General features: G+C 45.3%; 1 protein-coding gene across 1 annotated transcript; it reads right to left on the reverse strand.

The window, feature by feature from the left end:
• Window positions 1-2164: 2164 nt before the first annotated feature.
• CUZD1 (CUB and zona pellucida like domains 1) lies at window positions 2165-16391 on the reverse strand. The gene is made up of 9 exons (XM_043597772.1): window positions 16265-16391; window positions 13852-14002; window positions 11742-11956; window positions 9711-9861; window positions 8730-8947; window positions 7869-8041; window positions 6430-6818; window positions 5373-5641; window positions 2165-3018 (listed from the first exon to the last, which is right to left on the reverse strand). Exons 1-9 carry the CDS (start codon window positions 16344-16346, stop codon window positions 2843-2845), a joined length of 1824 nt encoding a protein of 607 aa, XP_043453707.1. The 5' UTR covers window positions 16347-16391; the 3' UTR covers window positions 2165-2842.
• Window positions 16392-17651: the final 1260 nt, after the last annotated feature.

Genomic DNA, 17651 nt, shown 5'->3' on the forward strand with positions numbered 1-17651 from the left:
TCCAGGTGATTCTTAGGGACGCTGAAGTGTAAAAGCCATGGCCACTGCTAAGCATCCTGTGCTTTCTGGATCAAAATGCACTTCACAGAAAACTGCAACCCAGAAACACCAACGGGTACAGACAAAAAGGCCCCAAGAGAAGTCTGCTGTCTCCAGCCAAAGGACGGGTAAAGGAGCAGCCAGGCAAGACAGAGAACTTTTACACAATAGCCACCTGGCTCCACGCACCATGGGTAAAACTGTGGCCCTACCCCCAGCCTAGCCAACGAAGGTGAAGCGGGGAGCCTAGACTTTCACCTGCCCTCAGGATCCTTACATCTCCCCTCCCCTGCGCAGGGTGGTGTCACCTGTGGGCAGTAACCAGAGCCTCCCCAACACCCCCCAGGTCAGGCGGACACCAGGTGGGGAGCCTAGACTTCCAACCCCACCCTTTAACACCACTCTGGGTAGAGCCAGGACCTCAACCCTCATCCAGAGGTAACAAGGCAACTCCACCTTCCGGGGGGAGGGGGAGGCAGCAAGGTCACATGGACAGCCTGGGTTCCACCCCGCTCAGTGGTAATGAGGTGACCCTGCCCATCTGGTTTGCACATGCTGATATTCCATTGCCCAATTTGCTCTTAGCCTTGCTGACATACCTTGTTAGGCACGTGTCTTGAATACAGCGTAATGGAGTCAGAATTTAGCGCTGTGAGACATTCTGAAAATCCTCTTTTAGGAAGTGAGTCTAGTGACCGCTCTGGTGTGACACCCACATCTCCCTCAGATGGGATCACTCACTCCTCAAACTGCCGGGAGTGTTGGCGGCTGATAGCTCTCGGCCCCACTGCTCTGCAGGAATTCCCTCGGCTCAAGGCAGCTGCCTCAGCCCCATTCGTTGGCTTCAACCACGAGTGGTCAAGGGAGGCATGTAATGGCCGGAGCACCAAGCCTCGGCCTGGGGCCTCTCTGAAGAGCCGGCCCAGCCCAGGACTCCTGGGGGGGTTGACGGGGCTTTCTGCTGTGACCGCTTCTCCGCTCACCAACTCCCCTGCCGGGTCCTCCTTCCCTCACCCCTTTCAGGGCTTGATCACAAGCACACTCCCCAGGAATCCTTCTGTGCGCAATACTCTCTATCAGAAGTGGTTTTCCGGGATCCGAGCCATGACAGTCAATACCGGGTGGGGTCTGAGGAAGCAGGTACTAAGACAGGACTTGGGGGGCCGGCCATGGGTAATCACCACTGGTGGCACGTGGAACACAGACAGCCCCTGACTGCAACTCATTTTCTCATTTAATCCTTGCAACACTCTGGGGTGGGGGGTGGGGGGGGGCAGTTTTACCTTCTCTGTTTTAAATTGTGGAGATCAAGGCTGAAGGTGAACCCGCCGAAGGTAACCCACCAGTAAGAGGAAGAGCTAACACCCAGGCCACCAACTCCAGATCGAGGACCCTTAATTACCTTACTGCAGTTTCCCCTGAAGAAAAACCCTTGCTGATATATATCATTTTATACCTATAATGCCTTGGTATAGCTCAATAGCTCTGCAAAAGGTTTTTTGACGCATGGTAATACAATTTTACAGTGTCTACTGAGTCACGGCATTTGACAATTGTCTTAGTCTTACACTATGTGCCTGGTGTGGCCCTGAGCAGCCCCCAGGCCTGGCCACTAGCATAAAATCAATCGGTTCCTGACAGAAAGATGGTGGACGGGCCAGCACCCAGACAGGTTGTAAGTTCTGTTTTTCTGAATTCGATTTGCCTGTTCTGATTACGTTCTGAGTGTTTTCACATTAGGTTGGAAGAGAACTTCTGCAGTAGCTCTGTGTTGTCATACTGATGGAATGCGGAGGGCACCCAACCGCATGGCCACTTGGGAGAAGTGCTTAGAAGATCCACGTGGACATATTAAAGAGAAAATGGGGAAGATGCATTTCGATTTGGATCTGGAAACCCAGCAGGCTCCTAAAAACTTGTTCGATGAGAATAGAGATGGCGTCTTACTCGTGGTATATTCCCCGGGCATTACCGTGTACCCGATACATGTGTACGGGAGGAAAGTCTTTGGGCATTCAGAAATGTGGTTGCCTCTTTAGATGTTGATCAGAACCCAAACCACGGTGGTACTGAGTGATGAGGTAGAGTTGTAATGTGCATCTAAGACAAAGAATTCAATATGATGTTCGGTATGTGTAAAGTCACTTCACACTGAGGTCTTTAATATTTGTTCAGCCACAGCAGAGAGGAACATATTAAGTCAGAACTGACTCCGCCTTGCTACAGGTATGTTTGGCTTTGGTGTTTGATGGGAAATGGGAGAACTGTTGTTTTACTTCGTTAACCTGGAAACTACACAGAAGTCTCGCCTATGATAATCAGGGTCTTCTTTCCAAAGCCCTTTTCTGAGATGTGTTTAAGTTGTAAGATGCTGAGACTCCACATTAAAATAGTGAGGTGTATGAATAAAAAAGATGGTCATTCTCTTTGTCACACTTCGTTTCAGAAATTATAACGTTCATATATGTTTCAAAAGGTAACACATTTGCATCTAGAAAATAAATACATCTAATGCTGAAGACTTACGTCTTTTTTTTTTCCTTTCACCTAATTATTTACTGAAAATGCTTTGTGAAAAAGGATGCTTTCAATTCATTTAATATTTTGGTGGCTTCAGGTCTTTATCATGAGACCTAACTTACATAATGTTTGCTCATTTCAACCACCCTGCAAGGCAGCACACTGACCACAATGACAGCAAGACCTGTGCATCACTCTTATGAGGCTCTCCCTAATTTATTCATAATGGGTACCATTTCCTTTGGTGTTCAGGAGAAACATGTCTCACTTAAGGCTGAACCCGTTAGTTCATATTCTGCAGCTTCTGGTACTTGTAGTCTGTTCTCTGCTTCACAAAATGCCTTGCTGTGATCGTAGCCACAATCACTACATTCAGAGCAAGGGCCATGAATAAACATAGTTGCAGACTGTTGAAAGGTTGATTCTGAGTTTCTTCTCCATGTATTTGATACTGAAATCCTGTAATTGGAAACAAGATAAACATCATTTAAAGAAAAGTATTACATTATGGCATTACAAAATGTTCATGAATTGTGTACCTCCTCGCAAATATGAATCTTATGTACCAATTCATGCATGGTATATAATGCCAACACAACATACAGCGACAGTGAGCACATATTTCAATCAGCTTATGTTTCTGTTTAGAAAGGACAAGATGCCCTTACATTCGTTTGTTTAAGTAGTTAATTTGTTTCCTTGACATAAAGTGAAAAACTTGTGACAATCAAGCATCTCGGTCAAACAGAAGCTTGGGTCCATTTATGGATTCTCACTATTTCCCATAGTTGTCAAAATACATGTGATCGATAGAGAAACAACTGGTTTCTCCTCTTGAAACAGGAAAAGGGTACTTTTTTAAAAGTTTTTATTTATTTATTTTGAGAGAGACAGAGACAGCCTGAGCAGGGGAGGGACAGAGAGAGGGAGAGGGAGGGGGGGAGAGAGAGAGAGAGAGAGAGAAAGAAAGAGAGAGAGAGAGAGAGAGAGAGAGAGAGAGAGAGAGAGAATCCCAAACAGGCTCCACACTGTCAGCACAGAGCCCAACTGGGGGTTCAAACTCATGAAACCGTGAGATCATGACCTGAGCCGAAACCGAGAATAGAACACTTAACCGACTGAGCCACCCAGGCTCCCTAGAAAAGGGTACTTTCTAATATGGACGATATTTCTGTAACTTTCATTCACAGATTTTCAACTAATTTCAGACTAATGTCCACAGATGCATCATCTTTAGTGAATGTGTTTATAAAGTTACTGGATTTAATTTTTGTGTTCTTTTGCATTTATCTTAGAAATGTTTTGCTACAAACTAGAATCCTACTCCTTCATAGTCCATTCAAATAACAATTAACATAGAGGTCACAAGATTCTTTTATGCCAGGATAATTTTCACATGAGATAAACTCATAAGCAGTTTTTATTTAACTGTGGTCCGTCCAAAGCCATTTAGTTGTGGCTTGTCCATGAGTGGCCACCACCACCTCATTCTCCTGTGACCTGGCAGGGGTCATGTTTCAATCCTTTAAAAAGAAGCAGGGCTGGGGGCACCTGGGTGGCTCAGTCAGGTAAGCGCTTAAGCATCAGACTTCTGCTCAGGTCACGATCTCACAGTTCGTGACTTCAAGCATCGAGCTTCGGATCCTCTGTCTCCCTCTCTCTGCCCACCCCCGACTCCGTGCTCACTTATGTGCACCTGCTCTCTCTCTCTTTATCTCTCTCTCAAAAATGACATAAACATTTTAAAAAAAGAAGTAGGTCCATCTTAAAAATAGAGTATTTTCTATGGCCTTTTGTAGCAACGTGGATGGAACTGGAGAGTGTGATGCTAAGTGAAATAAGCCATACAGAGAAAGACAGATACCATATGGTTTCACTCTTATGTGGATCCTGAGAAACTTAACAGGAACCCATGGGGGAGGGGAAGGAAAAAAAAAAAAAAAGAGGTTAGAGTGGGAGACAGCCAAAGCATAAGAGACTGTTAAAAACTGAGAACAAACTGAGGGTTGATGGGGGGTGGGAGGGAGGAAAGGGTGGGTGATGGGTATTGAGGAGGGCACCTTTTGGGATGAGCACTGGGTGTTGTATGGAAACCAATTTGACAATAAATTTCATATAAAAAAATAAAAAAAAAATAGAGTATTTTCTCTTAGAAAAAAATTGCTTTTTTTTCCCAAAAAGGTGGTTGTGTGGGATGCAGGTTCATCGGATTTTCTCATATAGGAGTTAAAATACATTGCTTTAATTCTGTTATCTGCCATGCTGTCTATAACAAGGAGTCAGGAAGCTAAGAGAAACTGTTGGTTTTAGAAGTGGGAAAGTTAGGGGCGCCTGGGTGGCGCAGTCGGTTAAGCGTCCGACTTCAACCAGGTCACGATCTCGCGGTCCGTGAGTTCGAGCCCCGCATCGGGCTCTGGGCTGATGGCTCAGAGCCTGGAGCCTGTTTCCCATTCTGTGTCTCCCTCTCTCTCTGCTCCTCCCCCGTTCATGCTCTGTCTCTCTCTGTCCCAAAAATAAATAAATGTTGAAAAAAAAAATTAAAAAAAAAAAAAAAAAAAAAGAAGTGGGAAAGTTATATTTATACTCAAAAGCCACAGGGATCATGGTCAGTGCATTATCAGTGCATAATATGCTTAAAATGTACCTGGTTTACATTTTTTCAGCTAATAGAAAAATTAATCTTGTGTGCTTATTAGGACTTAGCTGCTGATATCATAAATCTCTATACTGTGCATGCTTAAGCAGGAACACAATTGAGCAGAATTTAATGAACCATGAGGTGTTCTTAGATCAGGAAATAGCTTGTTCTTTACCTGAATTTCCACTTGCACTTTGATCCCTTTTCAGACGAATAGGTCCTATGACAGAATCCGCCTTCCATTTGTATGAAGAAATGTCTCGTTTCCTTCTAGAGACACAGCCTTGGTTGCAGCGAGACTGATGGTCACTACTGTCACATATCAAAATCTTACACTGTAGATACACGGAGCCCAGATTTCTCAAGAATTTAAAGGCATTAAATTGGAATCTTCCATAGTGTCCAGAAAACGGATACACCTCACAAGTCTCATCTCGACTACATCTGGAACAGAATTTATGGCACATTTAGAAAATTTACAGTTCAGTCTTTTGATATTGAAAAGAAATGATACAGAGTTTTGTTTGAACTAATTTGTGGGTCCAAAAATTGCTCTAGAAAGACAATGTCTAGCTCAGACCATAGTGAGCTAAGGCTATAGATCTGATTCCTGGGTAAGACAAAGTTCCCTCCAGCAATAAAATTCCTAGTCTATGTGAATTAATTAGAAAACCAATTCAGATATATTCGAACTCAAATGCCTTACTCTACACACTTGCTTTGAACGTGCCAATAGGGTTGATATAAAGTCCATCAGCTTACAGAAAAAGGAAAACTTCCCTTTTTTTTTTTTTTTTTTTTTTTTTTGATAATGCCGCATATACTTTACTAATTGTATTAGGTCTGTGTTCTAAATCTGGAACAAATGAAATAATCCTTTGGTGTTTTGTTGAAAATAATCAACATGGGGGGTTGGGGGGGAAGCAAAAACAAAACCACAAAGCATCTTGACAAAAAATATATTTGTTTCTACCAGCAAATATGTGGGAAACATACTTAAAATTCTAGTGGATATGGGCTGTGGCTGTAGAAATGCTCTAACTTAAAGTATTTGTCACTAGTATACACTAACTGTATTTTGTAAAACAATTAAATTTACTAAACTCCATGGCAGCAGTATAGAAAACAATTATACAGCAGGCATACAGGAATTGTACAACCATACACAAAAATACTACTTCATTCAAGTTATTATTAATCCTCAGAAAAGCATATCACCCATCAGTACATACCCACTCTTGATGAGGTCATAGGTTGGGGATGCAAAGTCAGACGTGGGAGAGGCAATACAGGTATCAAGAAAAACCACCAAATCTGGATCCGAGGTGTGGATGCTGACTTGAACAAAAAGAGTTTGGTTCAAATCCACATAATATGGTGACAGCAGAGGCTTTTCAAATGAATTGGATTCAAAAAGAGCCATGCTCGTGTTATATTTGCCCAGCACATTTTGATTTTGTATTATGTCATCTTCTGTTATGTACATCATCTCCACAGTAGAATTACGTTCCATTTCACACTTCAGAACAATCTGGAGATGTTTCTGGCGGGTGATCACTTCCGATGCGGAGGACGGAATGAGAGTGATTATGTTGGTGTAAGTAATTGAATGATCTTCTACCTGCAGACCAAGATGGAATTCAAATGTTGTATTTTAAGTCCAATAATATTTTAGAACATAGATATGCATGGCATGTGTGGGTAGGCACACAATCATCTTAAATTGCAAGTCAGCAGCTTGCATGTTGGAATACCATAAGGCTCAAATGTGCTTTCTTTAAGAAACATGCTGGGTAGGAAGAAAACACGTGAGACGAGAGACAGAGCTTGGCTTAGAGAGACCGGAATACGGAATTAGACAGAACTTTTTACGTTAAAAACAATTTTGAACGCAAATTTCCAGCCCTAGAAAGACTCGAGACCCTACAATGTATTGCCTTTCGTAAGTAGCATTAAGTTAGTGCGGCTCCCTGGGCGGTTTCCCAAGTGTATGCGGACAGAAGTCCTGCAGTAGGGTTTCCCCGGACTGCTTTCCCTAGGGATGCGCAGATAATCGTCCAGCTGTTCACGTGGAGCAAAAAATAACGATTTACTTCCATCCTTATTGATTCCCCGGAGTAGCTCCCATTCTTTTCAATGACATCGTTGTTTCATGACCTGAGTGAAAAGTTTAGGGAATACATCCTAAAGGGACCTACAGGTTGCAAATGTTTGAGATCTTCAAGTTCTAGAAAAGGTAGAACGAAACTTATGTCCTTCATGTTTAAAACAAAGCATGATATTTTTATCTTCTCTCTTTACAGAGGAAAGAAGAAGATCATAAAAATACAGCTAGGTGTTTGCTGAATATGAGATGTAGACATTTTCTGTACAAGTATTATTGGTAGACCCTTACACCTGCAGTATCTAGATGTTCGAACTTTCTGCAGTGAGTCGTCAGAGTTCTTCACCTTTTGGAAAAGATAACCACCCTCCAGTTACCCTGATAATGAATGTGGCAATTTGGCATTGGTGCGTAAATGAGTGAGTGCACTTATATGTCCCCACAAGCTTACCACACATGAAGCTGCTAAGGTTTGGGAGTTGTTCGTTAAAGTCACCAGCAAGTACCATGGCGTTATCTAACACATCTCTGGCGAGTGACAAAACCCAGCTCAGTGTCTCGCTTTACCTTTTTGACTGTACCGCATCCATCCAGAGGAATAGAAAATTCCACCACATTTGATATCTTTGGTCTGCAAGTTGGGTCATTTAGTTGTAAGTTATTCTCGCTATATTTTAATAATCCCAGGTAGGATTTACTAATGATAACTCTCATCTTGTCTGAGGAGCAAGTTAAGGATGCTGTTCAGAAAAAACAAAAACAAAAACAAAAACAAAACAGGGATGATTATGTTTATGTCAACCTTGAACTTTGGATCTTGAAAAGCTATGCGCACAGAAGTATATAAAAAACTCAAAGCCGGGGGAGAGGGGAAAGTGGGTGATGCGCATTGAGGAGGGCATCTGTTGGGATGAGCACTGGGTGTTGCATGGAAACCAGTCTGACAATAAATTACATATAAAAAATAGAATAATAAAATAAATAAAATGAATGAATGAATAAATGAATGAATAAATAAATTAATTAAATTAATTTAAAAAATAAAAACTCAAAGCCATTTTGCTCTAAACCATAATCAGAAGCCTGAGACAGCAGAGTGGTTGACCCACCTCTTATGACGTTCACCGTGACCTTTTTTGCAACTTGAATCTGTGACTCTATTATTTTTAATTGTGCCTTTACAGAAGGCAATAAGGAAAACAGTCACTGTTTTCTACAGAAACCTTTCTCAAGTTAATAAAATCATTCCCTTCCTCTTGTACAAGGCAATGCACAGAACTGATCCTCCAGCTTCCGATCACGAAGATGTTCCAAAGTATGTATGACAGGCTTGCAAGCAGGGGAGCCACGGGTAGGCTAAGAATTAAAGGGCAGTTTCTACGGGCACCGTCCTCAGAGAGCTCAAAACAGCTAAGGGGTATGACTTACTAGTGTTGACGTTTCCCGCGTAAACTGAAGTGTAGGAAGCAGTGAAGCCTCGGTAGGAGTTGGCGTAATCTGTAGATAGCACAACAGTCAGCGAGTCCGACGAGGATTCAAAGGTGGGCTTCACGTAGCCACACACTTGTCCAAGCAGGCCAGAGGTGGTGGAGGAGCCATCATAAACGGCAATGAAGTCAAATCTGCAGTATTCGTCCACTTCTATGCTAGAGAAGTAGGGCCTCTGGTGAAAATTCAATTCTCAACAGTCTCAGTCCTAAGTGATTCAAGAGTTTTCCTTACGGTGGGATCTCAGGCTTATGATGACAAACCTGGGGCTTTGCCCATCCCTGGTGTGACCTCAGAATCTTCAGAAAAAGAGTCCATTTACTTCAATGCAATAATATTGGTGCTTTCTTTAATTGTCTTTAATGTTTTATTTATTTTAAAAAAAATTTTTTTTTCAACATTTATTTATTTTTGGGACAGAGAGAGACAGAGCATGAACGGGGGAGGGGCAGAGAGAGAGGGAGACACAGAATCGGAAACAGGCTCCAGGCTCTGAGCCATCAGCCCAGAGCCTGACGCGGGGCTCGAACTCATGGACCGCGAGATCGTGACCTGGCTGAAGTTGGACGCTTCACCGACTGCGCCACCCAGGCGCCCCTAATGTTTTATTTATTTTTGAGACCAAGAGACAGAGCACGAGTGGGGAGGGGCAGAGGGAGAGGGAGACACAGAATCTGAAGCAGGCTCCAGGCTCTGAGCTGTCAGCACAGAGCCCAACGCGGGGCTTGAAACCACAAACCATGAGATCATGACCTGAGCTGAAGTCAGACGCTTACTGGTATTTTCTTTATACACCCATTCTTCGAATAATGCTCATCTAGGAGGGGGTCCACATGATCTTTTCCCTTCCCCAGGTTCCCCATTTGCCAGAGGGGGGCTCGCTGCCTTTCTCCAACAGGAAAAATGGACCACAGTACTTACAAAATGTCTTTGAAGTGTAATTTTATCTTGTAACCTTTCTCCACTTGTATGTGCCACACGCAATAAGCCAGTGCAGGATGTGGATTTGGGTAATTGGGGCTGGTAAAGGATCCTTCGGAGGCATCCAAGTAACCACCACAGTTTGGAATAGCTGAAAGGGATGTGAGGGTGACCAAGAGTATAAATCACGAGAGAGACTTCATTGAGAGACTTCATTTAGTTTCTGTGCTGTGCATTGAGCTCAATAAGCAATCCCCACCCCGACCCCCCGAATTTTATTCTATTGCCCTCTTTTGAATTGGCAGCAGACTGAGATTTTCATCTTTCTTTATCACTGGATTTTCTGGCCACTGGTGCAGGGCAGAGTGACACTGTAAGACCTGTCCCAGCTTTAGAGACCCTCCACTAAGGTCTTAGCCACGGAAAATGATGTCACACTCTTAGGACTAACATCTGAGGCTCTTCCTCACTTGGCCCCAGCCTAGCTTTCCAGCCTCATCAGCCACCTCCGCCTGACCTACTGTTCCTCACTGTCCTTCCCTCCCGTGGCTCCTCAGACTGTTGGTGCCAGCACACGGGAGCCCTCCTCCCCTGCTTCCCACCTCTCCCTACCCTACACTATGGTTCACAGCTCAGCTTGGATGCAGCCTTCGTGAAGACACCCTCGGTCCCTCCCCTCCCCTCCCCAGTAAGTAAGCAAGCAGCCGGACAAGTGAAACACAGACAGCCAACACGAAGGCTCCTTTTAAGGGGGTATAAAATGGTGTAGGCCGGCTGAAGCCTAGGATGCAGGTCAGGTAGTGGCTAGAGGTAAGGCCCGAAAAGGTGGCCCGGGTCTGGCTTCGGAGAGCCTTGACTGCTCCACTCTGGAGATCCGCCCACACCAAGGATTCAGCAGTTTAAGAGGAGAGTGACATACTCAACTCTGGGCCTCAGAAAGCAAACCAGAGTGGAGCTTTGCTCCTGAACCCACTTGCAGAGTTTCTTGGCATTCTGCTTTGGGTTGCAGCGGAATCTGGGTGCTGTGAATGCAGAACCATGTATTTGTAGCCTCAGACTGCCTGACAGTCTTAGATTCAGATGTGAGATAAGAGATTCTCAGCATGTGCTCCCTGGATGACCTTCTTTATCAAGAATTACCTGGAAGGGGCACCTAGGTAGCTCAGTTGGTGAAGCATTGGACTCTTGATTTCAGCTTAGGTCATGATCTCACGATTTGTGAGCTCGGGCCCCACATAGGGCTCTGCACTGACCACATTGAGCCTGCGTGGGATTTTGTCTCTCCCTTTCTCTCTGCTCCTCCCCTGCTCACTCATGCACTCTCTCAAAAATAAATAAATAAATATATTTTTTTCATTAAAAAATTAAAAAAAAGAATCACCTGGAAGACGTGTTAAACATGTAGATTCGATAGCTCCAAAGATGTTGTGTTCAGACCAGAGGGAGGAGCAGTCCCTGAACAGGCATTTCAAAGGATCTCAGGTTATTATAAAACAGGCTGGGAGCACCTGGGTGGCTCAGTCAGTTGACCATCTGACTTTGGCTCAGATCATGATCACACGGTTTGTGGGTTCGAGCCCCGCGTCGGGCTCTGTGCTGACAGCTCAGAGCCTGGAGCCTGCTTCAGATTCTGTGCCTCCTTCTCTCTGCCCCTCCCCCACTCGCTCTCTCTCTCTCTCAAAAATAAATAAACATTAAAAAAATTTTTTTTAAAACAGGTGAACTTGGAGAGTCTGCTTCAGTCTGTCACACAGTACACCTCAATACGTAGCCGTCTGATCAGCCCCGTCCATCTGCCTCGCGTGGGAGCTGGTTAGAAAGGCAAAGTCATGGGCTCCATGCCAGAACCAGTGAATCAGAATCTGATTTCACAAGCTCTCCAGGTGATTCTTCCGCACACAGGTTAGAGAACCACTGCTCTCGCACACAGCGGGCTCTCAGGGCACAGACTCAGACTCAAGGTTACAACAACCCACGCAGGAGACCTTCTGTGCTCGCAGGTGCAGAGGACATACACGTGTCCTTACTTACAGGTGCCGGGTGAGAAGTAGTAGTAGAAGATGAAGACAGTTCTTTGCATTCTTACAGAATCGGTGACTATTTGAACTGTTAACGTATCAGATGATGACTCAAAAACAGGAACGTAGTCATGTTTACTGCAGACTTTCCCGAGCAGAGACCCCTTGGTAGAGTTTCCATCAAAAACTTTAATGTTTTCATTTTTACACCCTCCACTGGGATCCAGCCTGTGAACAGAACACATGTGTGGTTGGAGACGAACCACCAGGCCAGGGGGTTCGGCGTGGAGTCAGTCATTCACCTCGGCATGGCGGTTTGCATACCGGGACCGGCCTCCCTCCCCCGTCCCCCAACATCAACCCGCACACCATCAGTCTGTAAAGGCCTCAGGAAGCACAACTGCTTTGCCAGTGATCCTGTACAGTCAGGGGGGAGGTGGGACTCGGGTCCAGGACTCCTTTCCTTCCCGTCTCCATCTCTCCTGTTCCTCGTGCCCCAGTGCGAACCGTGGGGTGGGATCTTCTTATTTAGAATTCACCCCCTTTGACATTTGGAACCCAAGGCCGTAGAAACGGGAAGCGACTCTTCCTCCACGGCCGCCTCGCTCACGGTAAGGGACATGTAGCATCTCCTGAGATGCCCCTTCCTTCCCTCACATCCCCCGGTCTTCATCCATAAGGACGGTCCGTGCCCTGCACTGGACAGGGCAGACCCGGATGATTCATTGTCCTCTGCCCATGCTGACAGGGTCTCTCCGGATGGCCCCCGAATCCTGACACAGTTGCAAGATGGCTTAGAGGGAACACCGCGAGGGTAGACAAACCTGAATTCTTCCACCGTAGCCCCTTCCCTGCTGCGTAACTTTGGCTGAGCTATTCAGGATTTCACCTCACTCTCCCTTCTGCAAATGGGGATATCACAGCCTTTGTCTTATCCTGTGGGAGGTTTATAATCATCTGAACAGGGAGCACCGGCACAGGCCCGGCACACAGAAGTGTCTAAGACGGGAAATGTTCGTCCCCCCTCCCTCGCTCTTGCCCCGCTGCCGTCCTCTCTTTCTCGACCCATCAGGGATAATGTATGTGATTCTTAATTAATAGCCCTTGAATTCTGGGAAATAAGGAAGCGCCCCTTCTTTTTTTCCTTCAGGGCCAAACAAGTGAATTCCAACTTCCCTGGTGAAGGGCCACGAGTCTCAAAAGTGTGGCACCTTGACCTCACCAGCAGCACCTGGGAAGTTGTTACCCGTGCACGTTCTCGGGCCCCGGCCACCCCCGTCCGGGTCAGAATCTGGGCCCAGGGTCCCACAGCCGCGCTTCTGCAAAACCCTCCCGCGCTTCTGAGACTCTCCGGTTTAGAACCACGGGCAGAGGGGGAGCATAGGGGCGCTGGAGCAAGGGTGCCGGGATCCGGTCCCTCTGCTGCCTGTATCGGTCCGTGACTCTGGGCACGTGAAGTGACTTCTCTGGGATTTCTTACCCGCCGAGTGGGGATTAGATCGCATCCACCCCAGAGGGCTGTTGAGAGGACTGATTAACTGGGGAAGTTCTCACGAAGCCCTGAGAGAGTCTGGTAGGGCAGCGCCCCGTCCTCAGCTTGGCCTCGCACTGCCATAACCTGGGCACTTCTAGAAAACGCTTGTGGGTGTATATTTATTTCAAAATAAAAAATTTAAAATAAAAACAAAACACTGCTGCCTGGTTGCCTGCCCTTCCCCCCCCCCCCCCAACCGATTTATATGAGGTGCAGCCTGGGAATCTGACTTTCTGGAAGCTCCCCTGCTGATTATAATGCGTACTTTGAAACCATGAGTTTAGTGTTTCAGGACCTGGAGCCTGGAACTAGACTAGCTGGATACTAACTATGGTCATTCCACTCACTATGTGGCCTGAGACAAGTTTTCAATCTCCCTGTGCCTGGGATACTCATACTAACCTCACAGGACCTCTGTGACCACAGCCAGGGGCCCAGTCATCAGTCAGTGACTGTCAGCCATTATGACCATCACCACGGTCATGGGAGTTACCACTACCTCTAAGAGCAGCTGATTTTTTTTCGACACAGACTCCTTGGTATGGCCAGAGTTCAACCACCCTCATTAGAAAGCAAAGCCTCTACTTACTGGAAGTGGGAAAAAATGATTCTGATGCTTTTGTTTTCTGGTTTTTCTAGTGTCCAGGTGCAGTCCTCATTGGGATTGAGTTGCAGGATTAGGGCTCTATGGGCATCCGATTGGCTGGTGCCTCCCACGGTGGCCCGGCAGCTAGATTTGCCTGGTAGAGACCACAGTTGGCACTGAGAAAAGTCAGCAGCCCCTGCCCTTCTCCTCGAGGGGTTGGGAATCTACCTCCCACATGAACTATCCATACAAGCATGCAGGTGATTGTGAATGGTATTTAACTCATTCCAAAGTAAGCCACCAGCAACTGATTTCCCCCTCTTAGAGTCCTTGGAGAGAAAATATTTATGATTCCTCTATAAGTGGTGCATAAAAAATAAAGAATATATTAGGGCATGCAGAAAGATGGTTTTAAAAATAAGCTTTATATCTACAATATACAAAGAACTCCTACAACTCAATCATTAAAAGACAACCCGATAAAAGACAAAGGACCAAAATAGGTATTTCTCCAAAGAAGACATAAAGGCCAATAACCACATGAAGAGATCCTCAACATCATTAGTCATCGGGGAAAATGCAAATGAAAACCACAGTGAGATACCACTTCACACCGTTTAGAATGTGAAACAAAACTAGAGTCGAAAACAGAAAACGAGAATTTGACAAGGATATGGAAAAATTGGAACCCTCCTGCAAAGCTAATGGGACGGCTGCTGGGAAAACGGCCCGACAAGTCCTCAAAAGATGAAACAGGGAGTTCCTATAACGCAACAATTCCACTCCTAGGCATGTCTCCAAAAGGAATGAACACATACGTACACTAATGCTTACAGCCGCGCTAGCCAAAATAACCAACAAGGGGAAACAACTCAAATGTCCATCAAATGATGAACAAATAAAATCTGGTCCATCCATACTACGCAGGATCACTCAGCAATAAAAAGGATGAAGCGCTGGCCCACGGTACAGCGTGGATGAACCTCGTATATATATATTTTTTTTTTTTTCAACGTTTATTTATTTTTGGGACAGAGAGAGACAGAGCATGAACGGGGGAGGGGCAGAGAGAGAGGGAGTCACAGAATCGGAAACAGGCTCCAGGCTCTGAGCCATCAGCCCAGAGCCCGACGCGGGGCTCGAACTCACGGACCGCGAGATCGTGACCTGGCTGAAGTCGGACGCTTAACCGACTGCGCCACCCAGGCGCCCCGAACCTCGTATATATTAAGCTGAGTGAAAGACCACATACATTGTAGGGTTTCATTGATAGGAAATGTCCAGATTGGGGAAATCTATTATAGAGACAGAAAGTAGACTGGTGGTTGTCTTGGGCTGAGAGCACTGGAAAAAACAGCCAGTGGGTGCAGAGTTTCTTTCTGAGGTGATGAAAATGTTCTCAAATTAGAAAGTAGTCATGGTGGCACAATTCTGTGCCTATACTGGAAACCGGTAAATTTTGCATTTTAGAAGAGTGGATTTTATGGTATGTGGCTTATATCCTAATAAAGCTGTTACTAAAGAGAAGGAAGAGGAGGAAGGAGGGGAGGAGCTGCAGCGGCAACTCTAACAGAATGTGAATAAAAAAATCAAATACTTCAGAATGGAACCCAACTAAGGGTTCAAAACTCCACTCAGAAACCAAGGGCTTCTCATTTTCTTTTTATCTATGACTGATGAGCTATGTCCTTGTAACAGTAGTCTCTTATTTCTTTTTCCCCCAACAATAACTACTATTATGTTTATTAGTAAAAAAACATCAGAAAGCCAAGAAAAAAAGTGTATAATCCCACCCATCCAGGAAAAAAATAACCATTAAAAACTTCTTGTAAATACTTCAGAACCTTTCCTTTCCTACTTCCTGATCTTTAAAAATGCTCAAGTGTATGTATTTTAAACATAACATCATATTACACAAATTTCAGGTAGTTTTTTCTCTCTCTCTCTCTCTCTCTTAAGGTAGATCCTGGGCACCTTTCTTCTAGCTCAGTCTTACTTGTAAGAAACTGCCGAAGTACGTACCTTTGTGTGGATCTACAACTTACAGAATGAATGAGGGACATTCACATTGCTTTTTACAATGGGGTAAATGCGCCGTGTGGTTTGTGTGTGTGTGTGTGTGTGTGTGTGCGCGCGCGCACTTTTATAATTATTTCCGAGGTATTTACTTCTCAGTAGTAAAATTACCTGGTAAAATTCTTTGTGATTTTTTTTAAAAATATTTTTACGTATATTGTCACGTGGGCTTGAAAAAAAACTTAGTACCAATTCGAAATCACATCAAGAGCATATGAATAAGTGTTCTCTGTAATACGGCCATTAGATAATGAAAACTTCAAAACTTTGGGCAGAGGCCTCTTGGAAGGAAGTCTCCCTATTTTGTTAGGGAAAAAAAGAACTGGATCAAGTTTCTTACCTTCAGACTGGGTCCAGTTGAACTCTGCCAAACACGGCACCATGAAAAGGGCCAAGGGGACAAGCCTGCTCACAGCCTCCATCTCTGTCAGGGGAAAAACAGCCCAGAGGGCTAGCAGGCTTTTATACTTCTCGGTGTTTCATAACCGGCTGGCTGCATGAGCCCTCTGGCCACCTTCAGGGAAATGTGTCAGTGTGACCAGCCAAGGACTAAATTTATGTGGGAATGGAGCAGCTGTGTGACTGGTGTATTATCAGCAAGCCCCAACTTGAGTGTTCCCTCTCCGGCTCATTCCTGGAAAGCTTACAGAAAGTTCCCAGCTAAAAACTTCCTCGCAGGGGATCTCCAGCCCCCGGCCCGCAGCAGGCACTGAGTAATTCATCACGGCACCGAGTTAGAGTTGAGCCTTCCTTCGCCCTGTTATTTGTTCAGATCACGAAGCAGGTAGCACCGCTGATATCGTAAGCCTTCACCGCTCTTCTCCTCCAATTGAAGTCAAAGGATCAGCTGGGGGAGGTGGGTGGCACCTGGGCAAAGTGTGGGTCCAGCTAGGTCACTCTGACGCCTGCCGGGGTGCCGACACAGAGGGAGAGGAAGAGCTGGTACAGGGTGGGGAGCAAAAAGAAAGTACAGGTGCAGGTTTGGCTTCAGGAACTCTAACCGTTATGTCCAGAGAGGCTGAAGCAGGTGAATTAAAGTCCCCTTGGCACTGTTTTACAAATGACAGAAAGGAATCCTGTTGTCCAAGGTGAGATGGGTGCTGCAGTGGCAAGGCCAGTGCCTGTGACATCAGGAAGTTGTGCTCACAAGGAGCTTGTATATGGGTCTTCCCTGTTTTCATTCATTCATTTATTCAACAATTATTTGTTGGCTACTGCTCTAGGGCCTGGGGATTCATAATTGAACGTGAGAAACGCAGTCCCTGCCCTCATGGAACTTATTCTCTAAGTGGAGGAGACAGACAACAAACAAAGTAAATTACAAATAGTGAGAGGTACTATGAACATAATAAACAGGGTGATGGGATAGAGTGCAGGGAGGATGCGATATTGGGGTGCAATTGAGAAAGATGAAAGGTGAGCAAACACAGAAAGACAGAGGCATGTATGTGTCATGTGGGCTTAAGGGATGCATTTTAGGCAAAACAATGGGCAAGTGCAAAGGCCCCGGGGCGGGAATCAGTTGGCCATGTCTACATAATAAGGGAAGGCAGGCCAGTGTGGCAGAGGTGAGTAAAGGGGAGGGGAGTAGAATGTAAGTTAAGGTGAGGCAGGTAATGGTCCAATAATGAAGGATGTGTAGGTCAGATGAGGCATTTGGATTTTATTCTAAGTTCAGATGAAACTTTTTTGAGCAGGAAAACGATGACCAGCAGCTCTGTGGAGGT

The sequence above is a fragment of the Prionailurus bengalensis genome, chromosome D2 (assembly GCF_016509475.1).
Source record: "Prionailurus bengalensis isolate Pbe53 chromosome D2, Fcat_Pben_1.1_paternal_pri, whole genome shotgun sequence".
In the NCBI taxonomy this organism is placed as follows: Eukaryota; Metazoa; Chordata; class Mammalia; order Carnivora; family Felidae; genus Prionailurus; species Prionailurus bengalensis.